Below are 16355 nucleotides of genomic sequence, written 5' to 3' on the forward strand. Positions count from 1 at the left end.
TTTAAATATTTTTGGATGTCTTCTACACTTTCAAATATATTGATTTCAATTACAACACAATGCAAAGTGTACAGTGCTCTATTTATATTTATTTTTTGATTACAAGTACTTGCACTATAAAAAAAAAACCCAAAAGAAATAGTCTTTATCAATTCACCTAATACAAGTAATGTAGTGCACCGTCTTTATCATGAAAGTTGAACTTACAAATGTAGAATTATGTACAAAAATCCCTGCATTCAAAAATAAAACAATGTAAAATTTTAGAGCCTGCAAGTCCACTCTGTCCTACTTCTTGTTTAGTGAATCCCTCAGACAAACAAGTTTGTTTAATTTGCAGGAGATAATGCTGCCCACTTCTTGTTTACAGTGTCACCTGAAAATGAGAACAGGCATTCGTATGGCACTGTTGTAGCCAGAGTCGCAAGATATTTACGTGCCAGATGCGCTAATCATTCATATGTCCCTTTGTTTCACCCCCTATTCCAGAGGACATGCATCCCTGCTGATGATGGGTTCTGCTCGATAACAATCCAAAGCAGAGCGGACTGATGCATGTTCATTTTCATTATCTGAGTCAGATGCCACCACCAGACGGTTGATTTTTCTCTTTTGGTAGTTCGGGTTCTGTAGTTTCCACACTGGAATGTTGCTCTTTAAGACTTCTGAAAGCATGCTTCACACCTCATCCCTCTCAGATTTTGGAAGGCACTTCAGATTCTTATACCTTGGGTTGAGTGCTGTAGCTATCCTTAGAAATCTCATATTGGTACCTTCTGTGTGTGTTGTGAAAGTGTTCCTAAAATGAACAACATGCTGGGTTATCATCCGAGACTGCTATAACATGAAATATATGTCAGAATGTGGGTAAAACAGAGCAGGGGACAATTCTCCCCCAAGGAGTTAAGTCACAAATTTAATTAACGCATTCTTTTTTTAATGAGCATCGTCAGCATGGAAGCAAGTCTTCTGTTATGGTGGCCGAAGCATGCAGGGGCATACGGATGTTTAGCATATCTGGCATGTAAATACCTGGCAATGCCAGCTACACAAGTGGAAAGCAAATGCCTGTTCTCACTTTCTGGTGACATTGTAAATAAGAAAAGGGCAGCATTATTTCCTGTAAATGTAAACAAACTTGTTTGTCTTAGTGATTAGCTGAACAAGAAGTAGGACTCAGTGGACTTGAAGAACATAAGAATGGCCATACTGGGTCAGACCCAAAGGTCCATCTGGCTCAGTATCATGTCTTCCAACAGTGGCCAATGCCAGGTGCCCCAGAGGGAATGAACAGAACGGGTAATCATCAAGTGATTCATTCCCTGTCGCCCATTCCCAGCTTCTGGCAAAAAGAGGGTAGGGACACCATCCTTGCAGATCCTGGCTAATAGCGTAGGCTCTGAAGTTTTAAATTTATTATGTTTTTGAGTGCAGTTATGTAACAAAATAAAATCTACATTTGTAAGTTGCACCTTCATGACAAAGATTGCACTACAGTACTTGTATGAGGTGAATTGAAAACCACTATTTTTTGTTTATCATTTTTACAGTGTGAATATTTGTAATCAAATAATATACACTGATTTCAATTACAACACAGAATACAATATATATGAAAGTGTAGAAAAACATTCAAAATATTTAATACATTTCAATGGGTATTCTATTGTTTAACAGTGCGATTAAACTGTGATTAATCACGATTCATTTTTTTGAGTTAATTGCGTGAGTTAACTGCGAATAATCGACAGCCCTAGTTGCAAGTCTTAATATTGATGGTACTATAGGAGATGGATCAGATGCTCTAATCAGGCTAGGAATGCTCATAATTTGTACAGTAACTCCTCACTTAAAGTCATCCCAGTTAACGTTGTTTCATTGTTACATTGCTGATCAGTTAGGGAACATGCTTGTTTAAAGTTGTGCAATGCTCCCTTCTAACATCGTTTGGCAGCTGCCTGCTTTGTCCACTGCTTGCAGGAAGAGTAGCCCGTTGCAGCTAGCTGGTGGGAGCTTGGAACCAGGGTGGACCAGCAGCCCCCCTATCAAGTCCCCCTATCAGCTTTCTGCTCCCCTAAGTTCCCTGTGCAGCAGCTGCCCAGCAGGCTAGCAATTGCAGCTGTCCTTCCCCCCACTGCCATGTGCTGCTCCTGCCCTCTGTCTTGGAGCTGCTCCCAGAGACTCCTGCTTACTGTGCTGGGGGTGGGGGGAAGGATGGGAGGAAGAGGGGGGCTAATGTCAGGGTGTCCTCCTCCCCCCTGCTCCTGCACCCTGCTTACGCCATTTTCCATAGAGCGGGGGGGGGGGGACACGACAGGGCTTTGCTGGCATCAGCTGCGGTCTCAGCAAGCTGATCTAATTAACAAGGCAGTGTACTTAAAGGGGAAATGCGCATCTCTCTCTCTCTCTCTCTCTCTCTCTCTCCCCTCCCTCCATTCCTGCTGCCTTGTAGACTGTGAGAGTTAACCCTTGAGGGCTCAGCCAATTGCTAGTTCATCATTTAGCAGTAAGGCATTCCCTGGTAAATATCCCACGCTCTGACTCCTCCACCTCAACCAAGCTTCACAATCATCATCACTGTGTACCAGTATTAAATTTTGTTTAAAACTTATACTGTGTGTGTGTCTATATATAGAAAAAAATTCCCTAGAACCTAACCCCCTCATTTACATTCTTATGGGGAAATTGGATTCGCTTAACATCGTTTCGCTTAAAGTCGCATTTTTCAGGAACATAACTACAACATTAAGTGAGGAGTTACTGTAATTGCTTGAGAAGCAACCAAGACTTCATGAAAGTTATAATGCATTTGAAAGGACCAGGAGGTAATTGATAACCTCTCCTGAGATAAATCTATTACAGAAACAATTCCTGCTTTTCCCTATTCATTTTACTAACCCCTCCCCAACATCAATTTTTAATTTAGTTATTCTAGAGAGAAGAATGATAGGTTAATTTTTCTAAAACCTGCATATATTCATATTCTCTAACCCAAGCATCCTTTCTTTAATATTCATTTAAGCAACATTTTAACTGTTGCTATCAATTTACATGCATATATTTATAACACTGGTTCAGTGTTTGCTGAACTACAGCTGTATCTTAGATACAGTTCATAACATTAGAAATGCACTGTAATTTACTTGAACTTATTAGTTTCTCTTGTGCTTTCTGTTAGATGCCTATAAGTTCGTACATTTTTTTTCTGTAGTATCTGCTACAGTCAAACACACCCATTACAATACTTTATTCTTTAACATGTTCTTTAATTTCTCTTTTAATAGAAAGAAAGAGAAAAAGATCACAAAGTTCGCTTGGCAGTTGGAAATGGAGTAAGGAGTGATGTATGGAGAGAATTTTTAGGCCGATTTGGTGACATCAAGATGTGTGAGTTTTATGGGGCTACTGAAGGAAACATTTGTTTCATGAACCACACCGGGAAAATTGGATCTGTGGGACGTACTAATTTCTTTTATAAGGTAACTATTTAATATTTTATTTGGGAAGGAGGGTTGGGGATAAATGTGATTCTTAATTCAGTAACTAGATCAGAAGAAGTGAGGCCTAAAATCAGTGGGAGTTGAGGATGCAGAATCAAGTCCTAAGTCTTTTGATCTAGTTACTGCAGGTTTAACTGACAGTGTTCAATGCTGCCAAAATCATGTGTATATAGTTCTCCCACTTGTGCTAATGGCAGCACCAGTGGGATTTTTTCCCCTTAAAATTTCCTAGCATAGACAAGGTCTAAATGAGCGAAACTCCACCATCCTGAAAGTTTCAAGAAACTTCTGTTCAGTTCTGCATTCCAAATCTTTGTTACTAGGCAAGAGACTAGATTAGAATTATTTAATGCATCACTGATTTATAACCAGAAATATATGTACAAGATTGAAGACTGGGGGTTATACCTGATTTAATGATAAATATATATTACAGGCTTCTTGCCTTATTATTATTATTATTATTTTTTTTTTTTAGGATTTGGTTTAAAAAAAAATAGACTCTAGGAAATGAACAGGGGAGCAAATCAGAGCAGATGACCTCAAAACTGAGAAATGGGGAACCACTGGCTCTCCTGCATGTTCTCTCTGCTCATCAGGAGTCTGTAGACACTTGTATGCCTCAAGTCCATCTACTTCCCAGTCTTCAAACTTTTATTTTCTGGGCAGAGCCTGGTGTGGAATTGGAGATCAAGTACTCTCCACTCCATGTTATCGTCTCTAGACCCAGGGATATTCTGCCAGGAACTCCTTTCTGCTGTATCCCACTGTATGGTGTCCAGTTCTGGGCACCGCATTTCAAGAAAGATGTGGAGAAATTGGAAAGGGTCCAGAGAAGAGCAACAAGAATGATTAAAGGTCTTGAGAACATGACCTATGAAGGAAGGCTGAAAGAACTGGGTTTGTTTAGTTTGGAAAAGAGAAGACTGAGAGGGGACATGATAGCAGTTTTCAGGTATCTAAAAGGGTGTCATAAGGAGGAGGGAGAAAACTTGTTCACCTTCGCCTCTGAGGATAGAACAAGAACCAATGGGCTTAAACTGCAGCAAGGGAGGTCTAGGTTGGACATTAGGAAAAAGTTCCTAACTGTCAGGGTGGTTAAACACTGGAATAAATTGCCTAGGGAGGTTGTGGAATCTCCATCTCTGGAGATATTTAAGAGTAGGTTAGATAAATGTCTATCAGGGATGGGCTAGACAGTATTTGGTCCTGCCATGCGGGCAGGGGACTGGACTCGATGACCTCTCGAGGTCCCTTCCAGTCCTAGAATCTATGAATCTATGAAAACTACTCAACTGCAGAAGAACAATATCTATGGGCAGCATGGCTTCCTGGGGGTGCCTGCAGTACTGTCAACCCCAAGCTTTCAAAAATCATGAGATTGGCTTAAAAATCCAGAGATTATTTTTTAAAACAATACATTTCTATTTTCTGAGACTTTAAGGTGCACTTGCTTCATGTTTTGAAGCTTTCCACAACCATGAGGACTCAAATTTTTTTGTAATGAAAGCTGGAATTTTCATGCAATCTGATTCCAACACCTGGGGCACTACAAAAAACACTGAAGATCATCAGACTTGATAAAATTATGAGAGATGGCAACACTGGAGTAGTCCATAGGAAGAAGCCCTTGGTTTAGAGACTGCACGATTAAGAGTACAGTCCTCCATGGAGTTAGTAGGATAATAATGTTCAGGGCTAGGGTTTCAAAGAATACACTAATGTGCAAATATTCAGCTTAAAATAATAAATCCGAGTAATAATAATAATAGATAAACTACTATATCATCTAAAATATCTTGATTATGGGTAACATGACTAGTGCAATGAAATTTACAGTAATGCATGACTAAATCAGTGTGGCCATTTTACGTCAAGTTTGTTTTCCATACTTCTAAATTTAAAAGATAAAAAGGACACTAATATACTAGCTTGACTGGAACAAGGGTATGATATACAGCAGGGGTAGGCAAACTATGGCCCGCGTGCCGAAGGCGGCATGTGAGCTGATTTTCAGTGGCACTCACGCTGCCCGGGTCCTGGCCACCGGTCCGGGGGGCTCTGCATTTTAATTTAATTGTAAATGAAGCTTCTTAAACATTTTAAAAATCTTATTTACTTTACATACAATAATAGTTTAGTTTATATATTATAGACTTATAGAACGAGACCTTCTAAAAATGTTAAAATGTATTACTGGCACGCAAAACCTTAAATTAGAGTGAATAAATGAAGACTCGGCACACCACTTCTGAAAGGTTGCCCACCCCGATATACAGGAATGCTAAGAAATATTTCCTGCCCCCAGTCACTTGACCAAGTCAAAGTTACAAAAAGTTCATACCACGTCACATGGCAAAAGTCAAAATCCACTGAGTCTGTAACATTCATTTTGTTACTTTATGTTAAAACTGGAAAGATAAATCTAATTGACTTTTCACCATTTACTGCATGTGTTGGCATTTCGTTCAGCTTAGACAGTAAAATGTGTGGTTGGGACGAGGGAGGGTCTCTCATGTCACCTGTATCATCCCTTCCCTGCAAAATAGGAGGTGAGAAGGAGTTATGGAAGTAGGTGGAGAGTGCCTTTACAGTAGTATGCTGAGGTCAGTGTAGAACTTGATCATCCAAGCCCACACACGGGGCTTCCCAACCCCATTTTAAAAGGACCCTGAAAACTTCAATTTGGGTGGATCTCTTGAACTCTATACTATGCTCACAGGCCTAGTGGCACACAGCCATTCTGTACTAAGCTTAACATTGTTAAAACCAGTGGAGCTTAACCAGGCTTGGTGATGGTGGGATATTTTGATAAAAACATTTCTAGTATAGGCAGGCCTGGAAGGTGAACTCCTGGGTGACTTTTATAGAAGAACCTAAAACTGCTTCTACAGAAGGATATTGCAACAAAGGTGGGATGCCGGAATTCATTAGGCTTTAAATATCTGTTAAAATCCATGGGCCATGTAACGGCCCAGTGCAACAAATTTTCTACACACTGTATGTAATCAGTAGCTATAGTATATGGAGAGAAACTGCAAAAAAAAGTTATCCATGTAAATAGTTCAGATTTTTTTTTTTTAAAGAGTTCATCTAAGCGAATGGGTGAAACTATTATGAATTGGTTTGGAACCTAAGTGTAGCTCCTGAGACAGGCTGCTGCTGATCATGTTGGTAGCACGTTTAACGTTTTGGCTGCCCTGGGTTCCTGGAGTACTATCAGAGTGATTCTTACACATCTTACTTTCGTGTTGGGTCTGTTCCCATTTATTGGGTGTTTTTGTGTGGTGACAAGCAGTGAAATTATAAAAGAGTGTAGTCATCTCATAGTTTGAAAGTTGTGCGCAAACAGCTTAAGAAGTGTCTTTTGTGAGGCTACGTGACACTTGAGAAAGCTTCTGAATTTGGACAGACCTGTTTAGTGCTATCACTACCTCTTTAAAGTCTGAATAAATTCATTTGAAGCTAAGGTCGACTGAGTGAAGTTGTATCAATTACACCACAGATGGCTGTAATTTAATATTTAACTTTTTGATTGTTAAAGTCAATACATTGTAAAGCAGACTTGAGTAATGAAAACAAGTAAAAACTGCAAGATGTGTACTGAAGGTTTAGTCTTTCTGTTTCCCTTTATTAACTGTTAGGACTTTTGTAAAGAGATGAAACCCATAGGATTTTATACAATTTACTCTAAACCCTTACAGATTTTAATAGAAAATGAGATCATTTGTATCTAGTTTTTTGAACCATCCTGGATAGATATTCTATAGAAGGGATAAAATGTTCTATTAAATTCCATCGCTAAATAACTCTACAGAAAGATTGTCCTTTTTATAATAAATTCCGTTAGACTTTCCCATAGGGCTCAGTAGGGGAAAAGGTGGAGCGGTTCTTTCTTTATATTGCATGAGGGATTCTTCCACTGTCATTGGGTTCTTGTTTTTAGTTTTAGTTTTTGTAAACCCCTTCCTTCACCCTCCCTCAAGACCTAGTGTCACAACAACCATCTCCGAGTTAGAAAACTACAGTAGATGGATCTTCCTGTGGATCCTATTAACACTATTCCTTTAAATGGCTGGAGAGGTTCGTCCTAAGAAACTTGCATCCAAGGGTTTAGATAATTAAGTGATAGGTGTCTTCTTCAGAATTTCTACTCACTAGACAGCCAATTTAACCTTGTGCTATTATTGAGGCCCAGTCCTGCTCTTCTTGAAATCAAGAGCAGCACACCCATAGTGTGAAATTTTAAAAAGCAACTAAATATTTAGCAGCATAAATCCCATTGATTTAGAATGAGATTTGTGTTCCTAAGTCAATTTGGTGCATTTGAAAATTCCATCTATAATCTTTGGTAGGTTCAGGATCAGGCCCAGAGTTGTTATATCTCCCTCTGTGCCCTTCCACCCCCATTTCCCCCTATGTCTTTAAACCATGGAAGGTGTGGAATGTTGTTTTATATTTGTTTCATACGTTGATAAAAATGGTACTGTTTATATACCCAGAAAGGAAGACTGATACTTTTTCATGAATATAAAATAAAGGTGTTATTTGTTCCCCTCTGAGGTTTAGTCATATGACTTGAGTTAGTGACTGTAGACTAGAAGTTTTAAAAATTCTGTTAATTTGATTTATTTATTTTTATAACTGGATAGTGAATGTCTACAGACATTTCTGCTGTAAATGCTAACCAGTTAGCATTACTGTGTCCTATCAAAATATCTATCTAATTTGATAATGTAACTGTGAAATCTTTTCCCCTCACCCTTTCCCAAAAATGAAAATGTAAAGAATGTAAGACCTCTCATGAACAGGAAATGGCCACTCTGCAATTAGTCTAAATTAGTTTATATTGTCTTTTTAAAATACTGCTCAAACTCTTTCTTCTCCAGAAAATAAACCTGCATTAAGGGCTAGATTCACAAAGAAATTTAGGTGTGGTGATACTGAATGTCGATGGATAAATAATTTAAAAAATTCAAAGTACAACAGCTTCAACAGGAGAAACTGAGGGAGCCCCACATCAGAATATCCCATAGCCCGGTGGCTAGGGCATTCACCTGAAAGGTGGCAGATCCCTGTTCAACCATTTTTCAACCTCAGATGGAGGGGGGACTTGAACCGGAGATGTCCCAGATGAATAGTCTAACCACTGGGCTAAAAGTTGTGAGGGATTTTCTCTCCCCCATCTCCCTCAGTTTGTAGAGATTGCCTATTAGGGGCCTGATACAGTAGGTGAGGTCGGAGCTCGCTTTCTAGATCAGGCCCCACTGGTGAATTAGGTGGAGGAACACCCATCTACCTACTCCTGGTTTGTGAATTATGGGGACTTAGGCATTTGGATGCCTGCCGTGCAGTTGTAGTGCTTATGCTCAGGGGTGGAAACGTCATTGCCCAGGAAACTCTACTGCAAAAATTTAGGTACTGAGCAATTTTAGGTGCCTACAAGGTTCAGGGGCAGCTGAGCGGGGGTTTTGTGAGTACCTGTGGGACCTGATTCTGGGATTTAGGTTCCTACAGTGGAAGGTGCCTAAGTTCTTTTATGAATCTAGTCACTAGTGTAGAGGCACAGGACCTTTGATTTAACTATACTGGCTGCACTTGAATCCTTAAGTATTTTCCAGGTGTTTTGTTGGGTCCCATATGGAAGACAAACCTATCTGATACCTCAAGAGAATGACTGGGGATGAATTCTGCAGGGATATTGCACATGCTTCCTCTTCCAGAACTCTCTCCCCTGGATTTTTCTACAGTGGGACGATCCAGTCCAAAATATGTACACTTGTCTCCACTCCCTCACCTCTCAAGCCTCTCTAAAATGATGCTCCCTTTCTCTTTGAAGGGAATATTTCTTGTGTTAGTATTTTATACATCACTATAGTTGTACATGAAAAATCAAAGACAAAGCAAGAATCTACAAACTAAGGTCCTGACCCTACATCCCTTATCCACATAAGCAGGCCTACTGAAGTCATCTTAAAATGGTCATTCCCTCGCTTCTCTTTCTGCCACATTCCTGTTCATAACAGCAGGTAGGTCCCCCCCTCTCTTATGGCATTGGTACTATTCACCTGAGTAAGAGTCTTTGGTTAGACTTATCTCAGCAATGGATGAGAAAAAGCAAGAGGGAATGAATGTTACAAAAGTAAAGGGTCACTAGATGTGGTTTTTGTTACTTTCCACTCCTTCCTCTGGATTTTTTAAAAAAAGGTAGGGGGCAGTATATGAAATGCAGGGGAATGAACATTCACACTGCTCCTTTGCTTTTTTGTTTCTGATTGCACTGCAGTTAAATACTGATTGATACAAATAGTTTCTGAATCATAATACCCTGGGCCAGTTTCCTTGAATACTGAGGGGTTTCCTAAAATACAAACAAACAAAACCCTTACAAATCACCGACTGGCAAACACTATATTTCAGAAGTGTAGATGGTGCAGTTGTTTTATTCCACTTTGAGTGTCACCGGTCACAATGAGAGTGGCTATGACTTTGAAAAGTGTGTCGGATGTGACAAATTGGAAGCTAGCTGAAAATGGTTTGAGGAAAGACATGTTTGTGATGTATACAAGAGGCCTCATTGAGTCCTAATGGTTATTATACACATTTCTGCTAATACGGTTGTGCTGGTGGGAGCAGACAGACATAACTTTAAGTGATACATAAAATCCAAGTAGGGTACCTGAATATACACATGCTACTTCTCCCTCACATGAATGGGGGAGAAGAGAGCTCCTCAGATACTCTCTGAGATCTCATCCCCTAAATTGGAATTAGGATGAGGAGAGAGAAGTTGAGGATGGGAAAAGAAAAGCATGTGTGAGCACACGTTTGCTATGGGCCTCCTGTCTTACCCCCACCACACCCAGGAATTTCTCTTTCTGACTTCTACCTATTGTCTGACTTCTACCTATTGGAGGCTCTAGTGTCTCTTCTCACTCCTTTGCCTTTCCATTCACACTGAATCTGGTGCAAAATAATATTCAAAGAGAATAGGTAGAGATTTTTAGGAAACCCCTCAGTATTCACGACTTTTCCCTTTTAAGGCTCTTCCTCCCAGATTGGTATGCCTTGCAGGTGTGGTGGGGTGAGACTGCCTGAGCTCAAAGCAGCTCTTTAACCCCTTCTTGCCTTGTGTGGGGTTTGCTCACCTGATCACAACAGGATACAAAACCTCATGGTTTCAAGCATATACCAGCCACTTCGTGGGGATAGAGGGAGAAATAGGAAAACACATCCCCTATGGACATGTTATCTCATTGTCCACTGTAGGTTTTCTTGCATCTTCTTCTGATGCAGTTGGTACTGGCCAACGTCAGGCAGTATACAGAACTACTGTATATGGTTCACCAGTCTGATTCAGTATGACAGTTCCTATATTTGTACACTGAGGTGATGAGTGTGGAAAAGAACCTAAAGATTAAATACAGACAGATGAGATAGCAGATGCTAAAGCTGACAAGACTGATTCAGGCTCCCAAGATAATGAAAGCGAATTTTCTGTCACTAACTGCCTTCTCCTAAAGCAAGGAGGCAAAGACTAATGTGTGATTGATGTTCCAGTTGCCAAATTATAGGTAATGTGAAAGATACAATGCCAGGAACCAGAAAATGATCTTCTGTCAGCCAAATCCTACTTTATTATATTTTCAGTTGTGTGAAGAAAAAGGGTGAATGCTGTAGCAGTGTGGCATGCATCCGAAGAGCCACTGAATGTGAGATGCTAACTGGAAATTGGTGCTCTTGTCTAGGAATAATTTAGTTTATTTGCACTGTGTAATCTCTAGGTACAATGGATCCTGTTGATATGTTTGAAGGTACAGTTACTCAGTCCATCTGTATGAATAGCTTTTTCAAAAAACAAGGATGTCTATATGCCTCATGTGAATAGAATTAGTGCAATAGAAAATGGGAGCCTAGGGAAGGAAATTATTTAAGTCTTTGAATTTGTTTGGATGGTGGATCCTGAATCGTAGGGCTTGTATACAAAGGAAAGCTATTGCAAAATAAAATTAGGGTGTGAACTAAAAATACAATAGCTATTCTGCACTAGTTCCTCATGTGGACACATTTACTCCACACAAAGAGGGCCTTTCTGCGGATTAGCTCAATCTACTTCCAAAGTGGATTAACCTAAACCACATGAAAGCACAATTTAGGCTATATCTACACTGTGAGATAGAAGTGTGATTCTCAACTCGTACACACATTCATCAAGCTAGCATGAATATAAAAGTGTAGCCATGGTAGCACAGGCAGCGATGGCACAGTTTCAGGTGAGATGTACTTGGCATGGCTAAACTGTGCCTCCGCTGATGCTCCCTGTGCTATCGTGGCTACAAGTACTATTTATACTCCCACTAACTCTCATCGACCTAGCACGAGTATGTGTAAGTGAGCTGGGAATCACACCCCTAGCTCATAGTGGAGATGCAGCCTCAGGGAGGAACAAGTGTTCACACTGGGAACTCGTGTGGAATAGCTACCTATTTTCCTGTGTAGACAAGTGTATAAATGTAGCAGTTTGTTTTATAAACATCTACCATTCAATAGTAGATTACCTGTAAAATTTCCGGCTGACAAACCAAACCAAAGGAAAAAGCTGATACATATTTTTACTGGTCCATTGTGAGTTTAAAATACAATAATTTTAAAACAATTTTTAAAACATATTTGAATTGAAGTATTGTATTTGAAAAAGCAACGGTGTGACATTATGATACTGTTAGCTAGAAAAAAAAGATGGTCCTGTAGTTAGGGTATTAGCATAGCACCTAGAAGACCCAGGTTAAATTTCTTGCTCTGCCCCACACTTTCTGTGTGACTGTGGGCAAGTCACTTGGCCTCTCTGTGCCTCAGATCACCATTTTATAGATGGGGATAATAGCACTTCCCTACCTCACAGGAGTATTGTGAAGATAAATGCATTAAAGATTGTGAGGTGCTCAGATACTATGGTAATTTGGCCATATAAGTACTTTATGTTGCTCTAATGTTATTTATCTATTTAATCACAGGGCAGTGGTGATATAGAGTATGGTCAGATTGCAGTTTAGCTAGTTGAAAGGTTCATGTGTTGTATAATTATTTATTTATCCAGTAAAACAGTTGAAATTAGATGAATGATCCACTGCATTACACTGTATAGAATAATACAGTAATGTTTGTCTACACCCCTTCTTTCCCCATAATTTGGAATAGCCAAGATGAAACAGATTTAGGTCTGTAACTGCAGCAGTATGATGCAGCACCACCTGCTTTGCCAAGGTGACTCCAATTCACAAACTTTAATGCAGAAGGAAAGCAGCTTGCACGTAGACAGATTTACAGTATTACAGATGCTGATGAGTAGGTTCAGTAAATCTCAGTTCACGTGTCCAGTCTTTAGATCATTGGGCTGATACACAGTAGTGTACTGTTAGAGGTACTCTTCTTTAGACCAGGTGTTTAAACAAAGGTTCTTTTGCTTCATGCTCTGGGTCGCAGTGAGTCAGGGAAATCAGGTAATCTCAACATTTCCTCTGTCAATGAAACAGATTGCGCAAATAAGATTGTACTTGAGTGCCTAATGACAGTTGAATTATCATATGCAGTCAGTTGCTTTGCTACCAAAATCTAGCCTTTACATTATAAAGCATTTTCAATATATCTAATACAAAAAGTACTGTTTATAACTAAGTTACAGTATCATTCAATTTCATATTACAAAAGGTGTGCACAGTGTGCAGCTGCATTCACTAATCCAGCATCCAACCACCACAGACTTGATTCTTTCTAAATTGTCCCCTGTGCTAATTAGTGGTTGCTATAAATATTCAGGCATCAGTGACAACAAAATGAATAGTGGTGTGATCAGGTTAATAGATGATAAAATCATTATACTATTCAGCCAAATTAATTGAAGGCAAATGAGCATTTTATGTTTTAGCATCTTATCCATTACATGAGACATCTTCCTAATCCCATTCCCTAATTACATTGTATTTCTTGCTGGCGAAAAAAAGTGCTGTGTGATTAAAATATATATTTACGTCTCTATATGCATCCGAAGAAGTGGGTTGTAGCCCACGAAAGCTTATGCTCTAATAAATTTGTTAGTCTCTAAGGTGCCACAAGTACTCCTGTTATTTTTGCGGATACAGACTAACACGGCTGCTACTCTGAAACCTGTCATATTTACAATTGTTTTCTCTCTCACTGGTCCTGTCAATACTTCTCCTGCAAAGATTTCCAGAAATCCTTTGTTAGTCCTACTTTTACAAGATGCACTTCTTTAGGAGAAAGAAGATGAGAAGAGTCAGGAAGCAGGCTAGCTGAATGCACAGAGATAAGTGAATATCTGATAAGAAGTGCACCCTGCCCATAGGATGACAAAGACTCTGGTTCTAGTTATCATTTACATGAAAACCGCTTTACACCACTTGCAAAGGGCTCTTAGGCCAGGTCTACACAACAGATCTATATGAAAAATCCACACCCCTGAGCGACATAGCTATACCAATCTAACTCCCCGTGTAGACAGTGCTGTATTGATGAGAGAGCTTCTCCTGCTGATATAGCTACAGCCTTTGGGGAGGTGGATTAATCATCGGCAAAGGAGCATCTTTACTAAAGTGCTACAGTGGTGCAGTTGCACTGGTGCAGCTGTAGAGTAATATGTGAAAACAAGCCCTTAGTGTAAATGAGAATCAGGTCCTGAGTACTTAGTGAAAAAAAGTACCTGGGTTTTTAATGTTGGGAAGAATATGGGGCCCAGTCCTGCAGCCAGGGCCAGATTCTGTCTAGTCCTATGCAAAAGGGTCCAAGAAGCCTTTCATCCTAGCTTCAACTCTGGTGTGCAGCCCATATAAGGGTCAGTCAGAATAGCAATGTCTGTGATCAGGGGAGTATAGAAACTTCTGTCCCTATGCTCTCAGGAGTGCATAGTACCCAAAAGGAGGACGTGAGGCCCACTGAGCAGGACTGGTGCCCAGCAGGGAGAAGGCTGCAGTCCATAAAGAAGTATAGTAGTGGGAATGCTCCCCTGCTTGTTGACGTCTAGGGAAGTAGAATGCTCCCAGTCTTCTTGTTCAGGTAATGCAGCTGTACAGCTTTACCAAAATGAGGCTTTTCCTAAGAGCCATACTGTAGTGCTGAGTGAGTGTGAAAGTTGCTAGGGTCCCAAGGAGTGCTGCTTTTTGGTTCATCTACAGTCCTTTTCTGACATTTTAATCTGCTCTTGATGATACTTCCACAATCTACAACTTCAAGCATTCTCACTAGCAAGCAATGCTAAAAACTGTGGGCCAGATCCTCATCTGGAATAAATTGGCATAACGCCAGTGAAATAAATGGAGCTACACTGATTTACACCAGCTAAGGATCTGGTCCCAGGAGTCGTTTTTGTAGCAGGCACCACTAACAAATACTATAGCTAAAGTTGCAGATCTGATTCTATTATTATGACATCCTGGTGCTGATTCTGGTACATTGCTCCAATGGTATATAGGGGCCACAGTTTTGCCACAAGATGCTGTATGAATATAAGTGATATTTGTGTTCTAGAGATATTTTTAATGTTAGAGTTATTAAAATCAGATGTTGCTTTTCTTCAGTGAATAGTATAAGTTTATCTTGTGCATTTTGTATTTACATAAAACTGGATTCTACATTTAGGTAAAAAAGATTTGAATGCTGTACATAAAATTGTTTCATTGCTTACTTTTGCTGCCACCAGATGTCGCTGTGTTTATAAATAACTGATGGTCCATCTGTTCTTTTCTCTTTTCAGCTTTTTTTCCCTTTTGACTTAATCAAGTATGATTTTAAAAAAGATGAACCGATTAGAAATAGGCATGGTTGGTGTGAGAAGGTTAAGAAAGGTAAGCATTCATTATAACAGGATACATCCAGCCTATACAAAACGTACAGGGTTTAAAAAAAAAATGAACTGTTATTGTGTTACAAGTGATAAAGCGCGAACATCAGCTAATAATAACCTATAACAATGTGCCTACAAAATCAGTAGGTTTAATGACCTGAGGGGGTGCATTTTTAAGCATGTGAGGCTTTAGAAGCACAATCTGTTTAATGGTAGACTAACTAAGGACAAAAGCACAAATAGGGAAAAGATGGACTTTCGTTTCTGCTTGAAATTTCAAAATTTATCAGAATGAAAACCTTTTTAAGTGTCATAATTTTCCAGACAATGAAATTCTAAGTTTTGCCAAGTCCTAACTGTATCCTGGAAAGTAGTGGCTCTGAAAAGATTTTAGGATTCACAGTGGACAAGCAACTCCATGTGATCTCTCAGTGCAATGCTGTGGCAAAAACTGCTAATGCAATCCTTGGCTATATAAGTAGGGGAGCGGTGAGTAGGATTAGGGAGATGATTTTACCTCTGTATAAGTGATTGATGAGACAGATACTGTATACAGTTCAGGTTTCCGTATTTTAAAAAGCATATTGTAAAATTGGAAAGGGTACAAAAATAATTAGAGGGCTGGAAAAAATGCCTTACTATGAAAGACTAAAAGAGCTCATTCTGTTTAGCTTATCAGAAAGATTGAGAGACTACTTGATACATGTATAAGGAGAATGCCTTTCTGGAAGTTATGTATTAACCAAACAAAAGTTATAGGACTCAATACGGGGGTAACTGGGTAAAATTAATGGTCTATGATATAAAAGAGATTAGACTAGAAACTTTAGTAGTCCCTTCTGGCCTTAAACTTTATGAATCTAAGAAAAGCAGGGCAAAACCCTGTTATATAGTCTTTTTATGCTTTGTCCAGGATTTGGCCCTAAACTCCTTGTAATGCTTGCCATCCCTTTTGTGTATATTTTTTATTGGAGTAATTTTCTTTGCTAGAACAATGT

The 16355-nt window shown here is 39.4% G+C and overlaps 1 protein-coding gene across 1 annotated transcript in view; it reads left to right on the forward strand.

The window, feature by feature from the left end:
• The window catches only part of SLC27A6 (solute carrier family 27 member 6), a 61689-nt gene that overhangs the window by 26674 nt on the left and 18660 nt on the right, over positions 1–16355 (forward strand). The window contains exons 5-6 of the mRNA XM_065406422.1: positions 3285–3479; positions 15268–15358. Coding sequence (XP_065262494.1) covers positions 3285–3479; positions 15268–15358 — 286 coding nt within the window. The remainder of the gene's footprint in view (positions 1–3284; positions 3480–15267; positions 15359–16355) is intronic.

This window comes from Emys orbicularis, chromosome 6 (assembly GCF_028017835.1).
Source record: "Emys orbicularis isolate rEmyOrb1 chromosome 6, rEmyOrb1.hap1, whole genome shotgun sequence".
Classification (NCBI taxonomy): Eukaryota; Metazoa; Chordata; order Testudines; family Emydidae; genus Emys; species Emys orbicularis.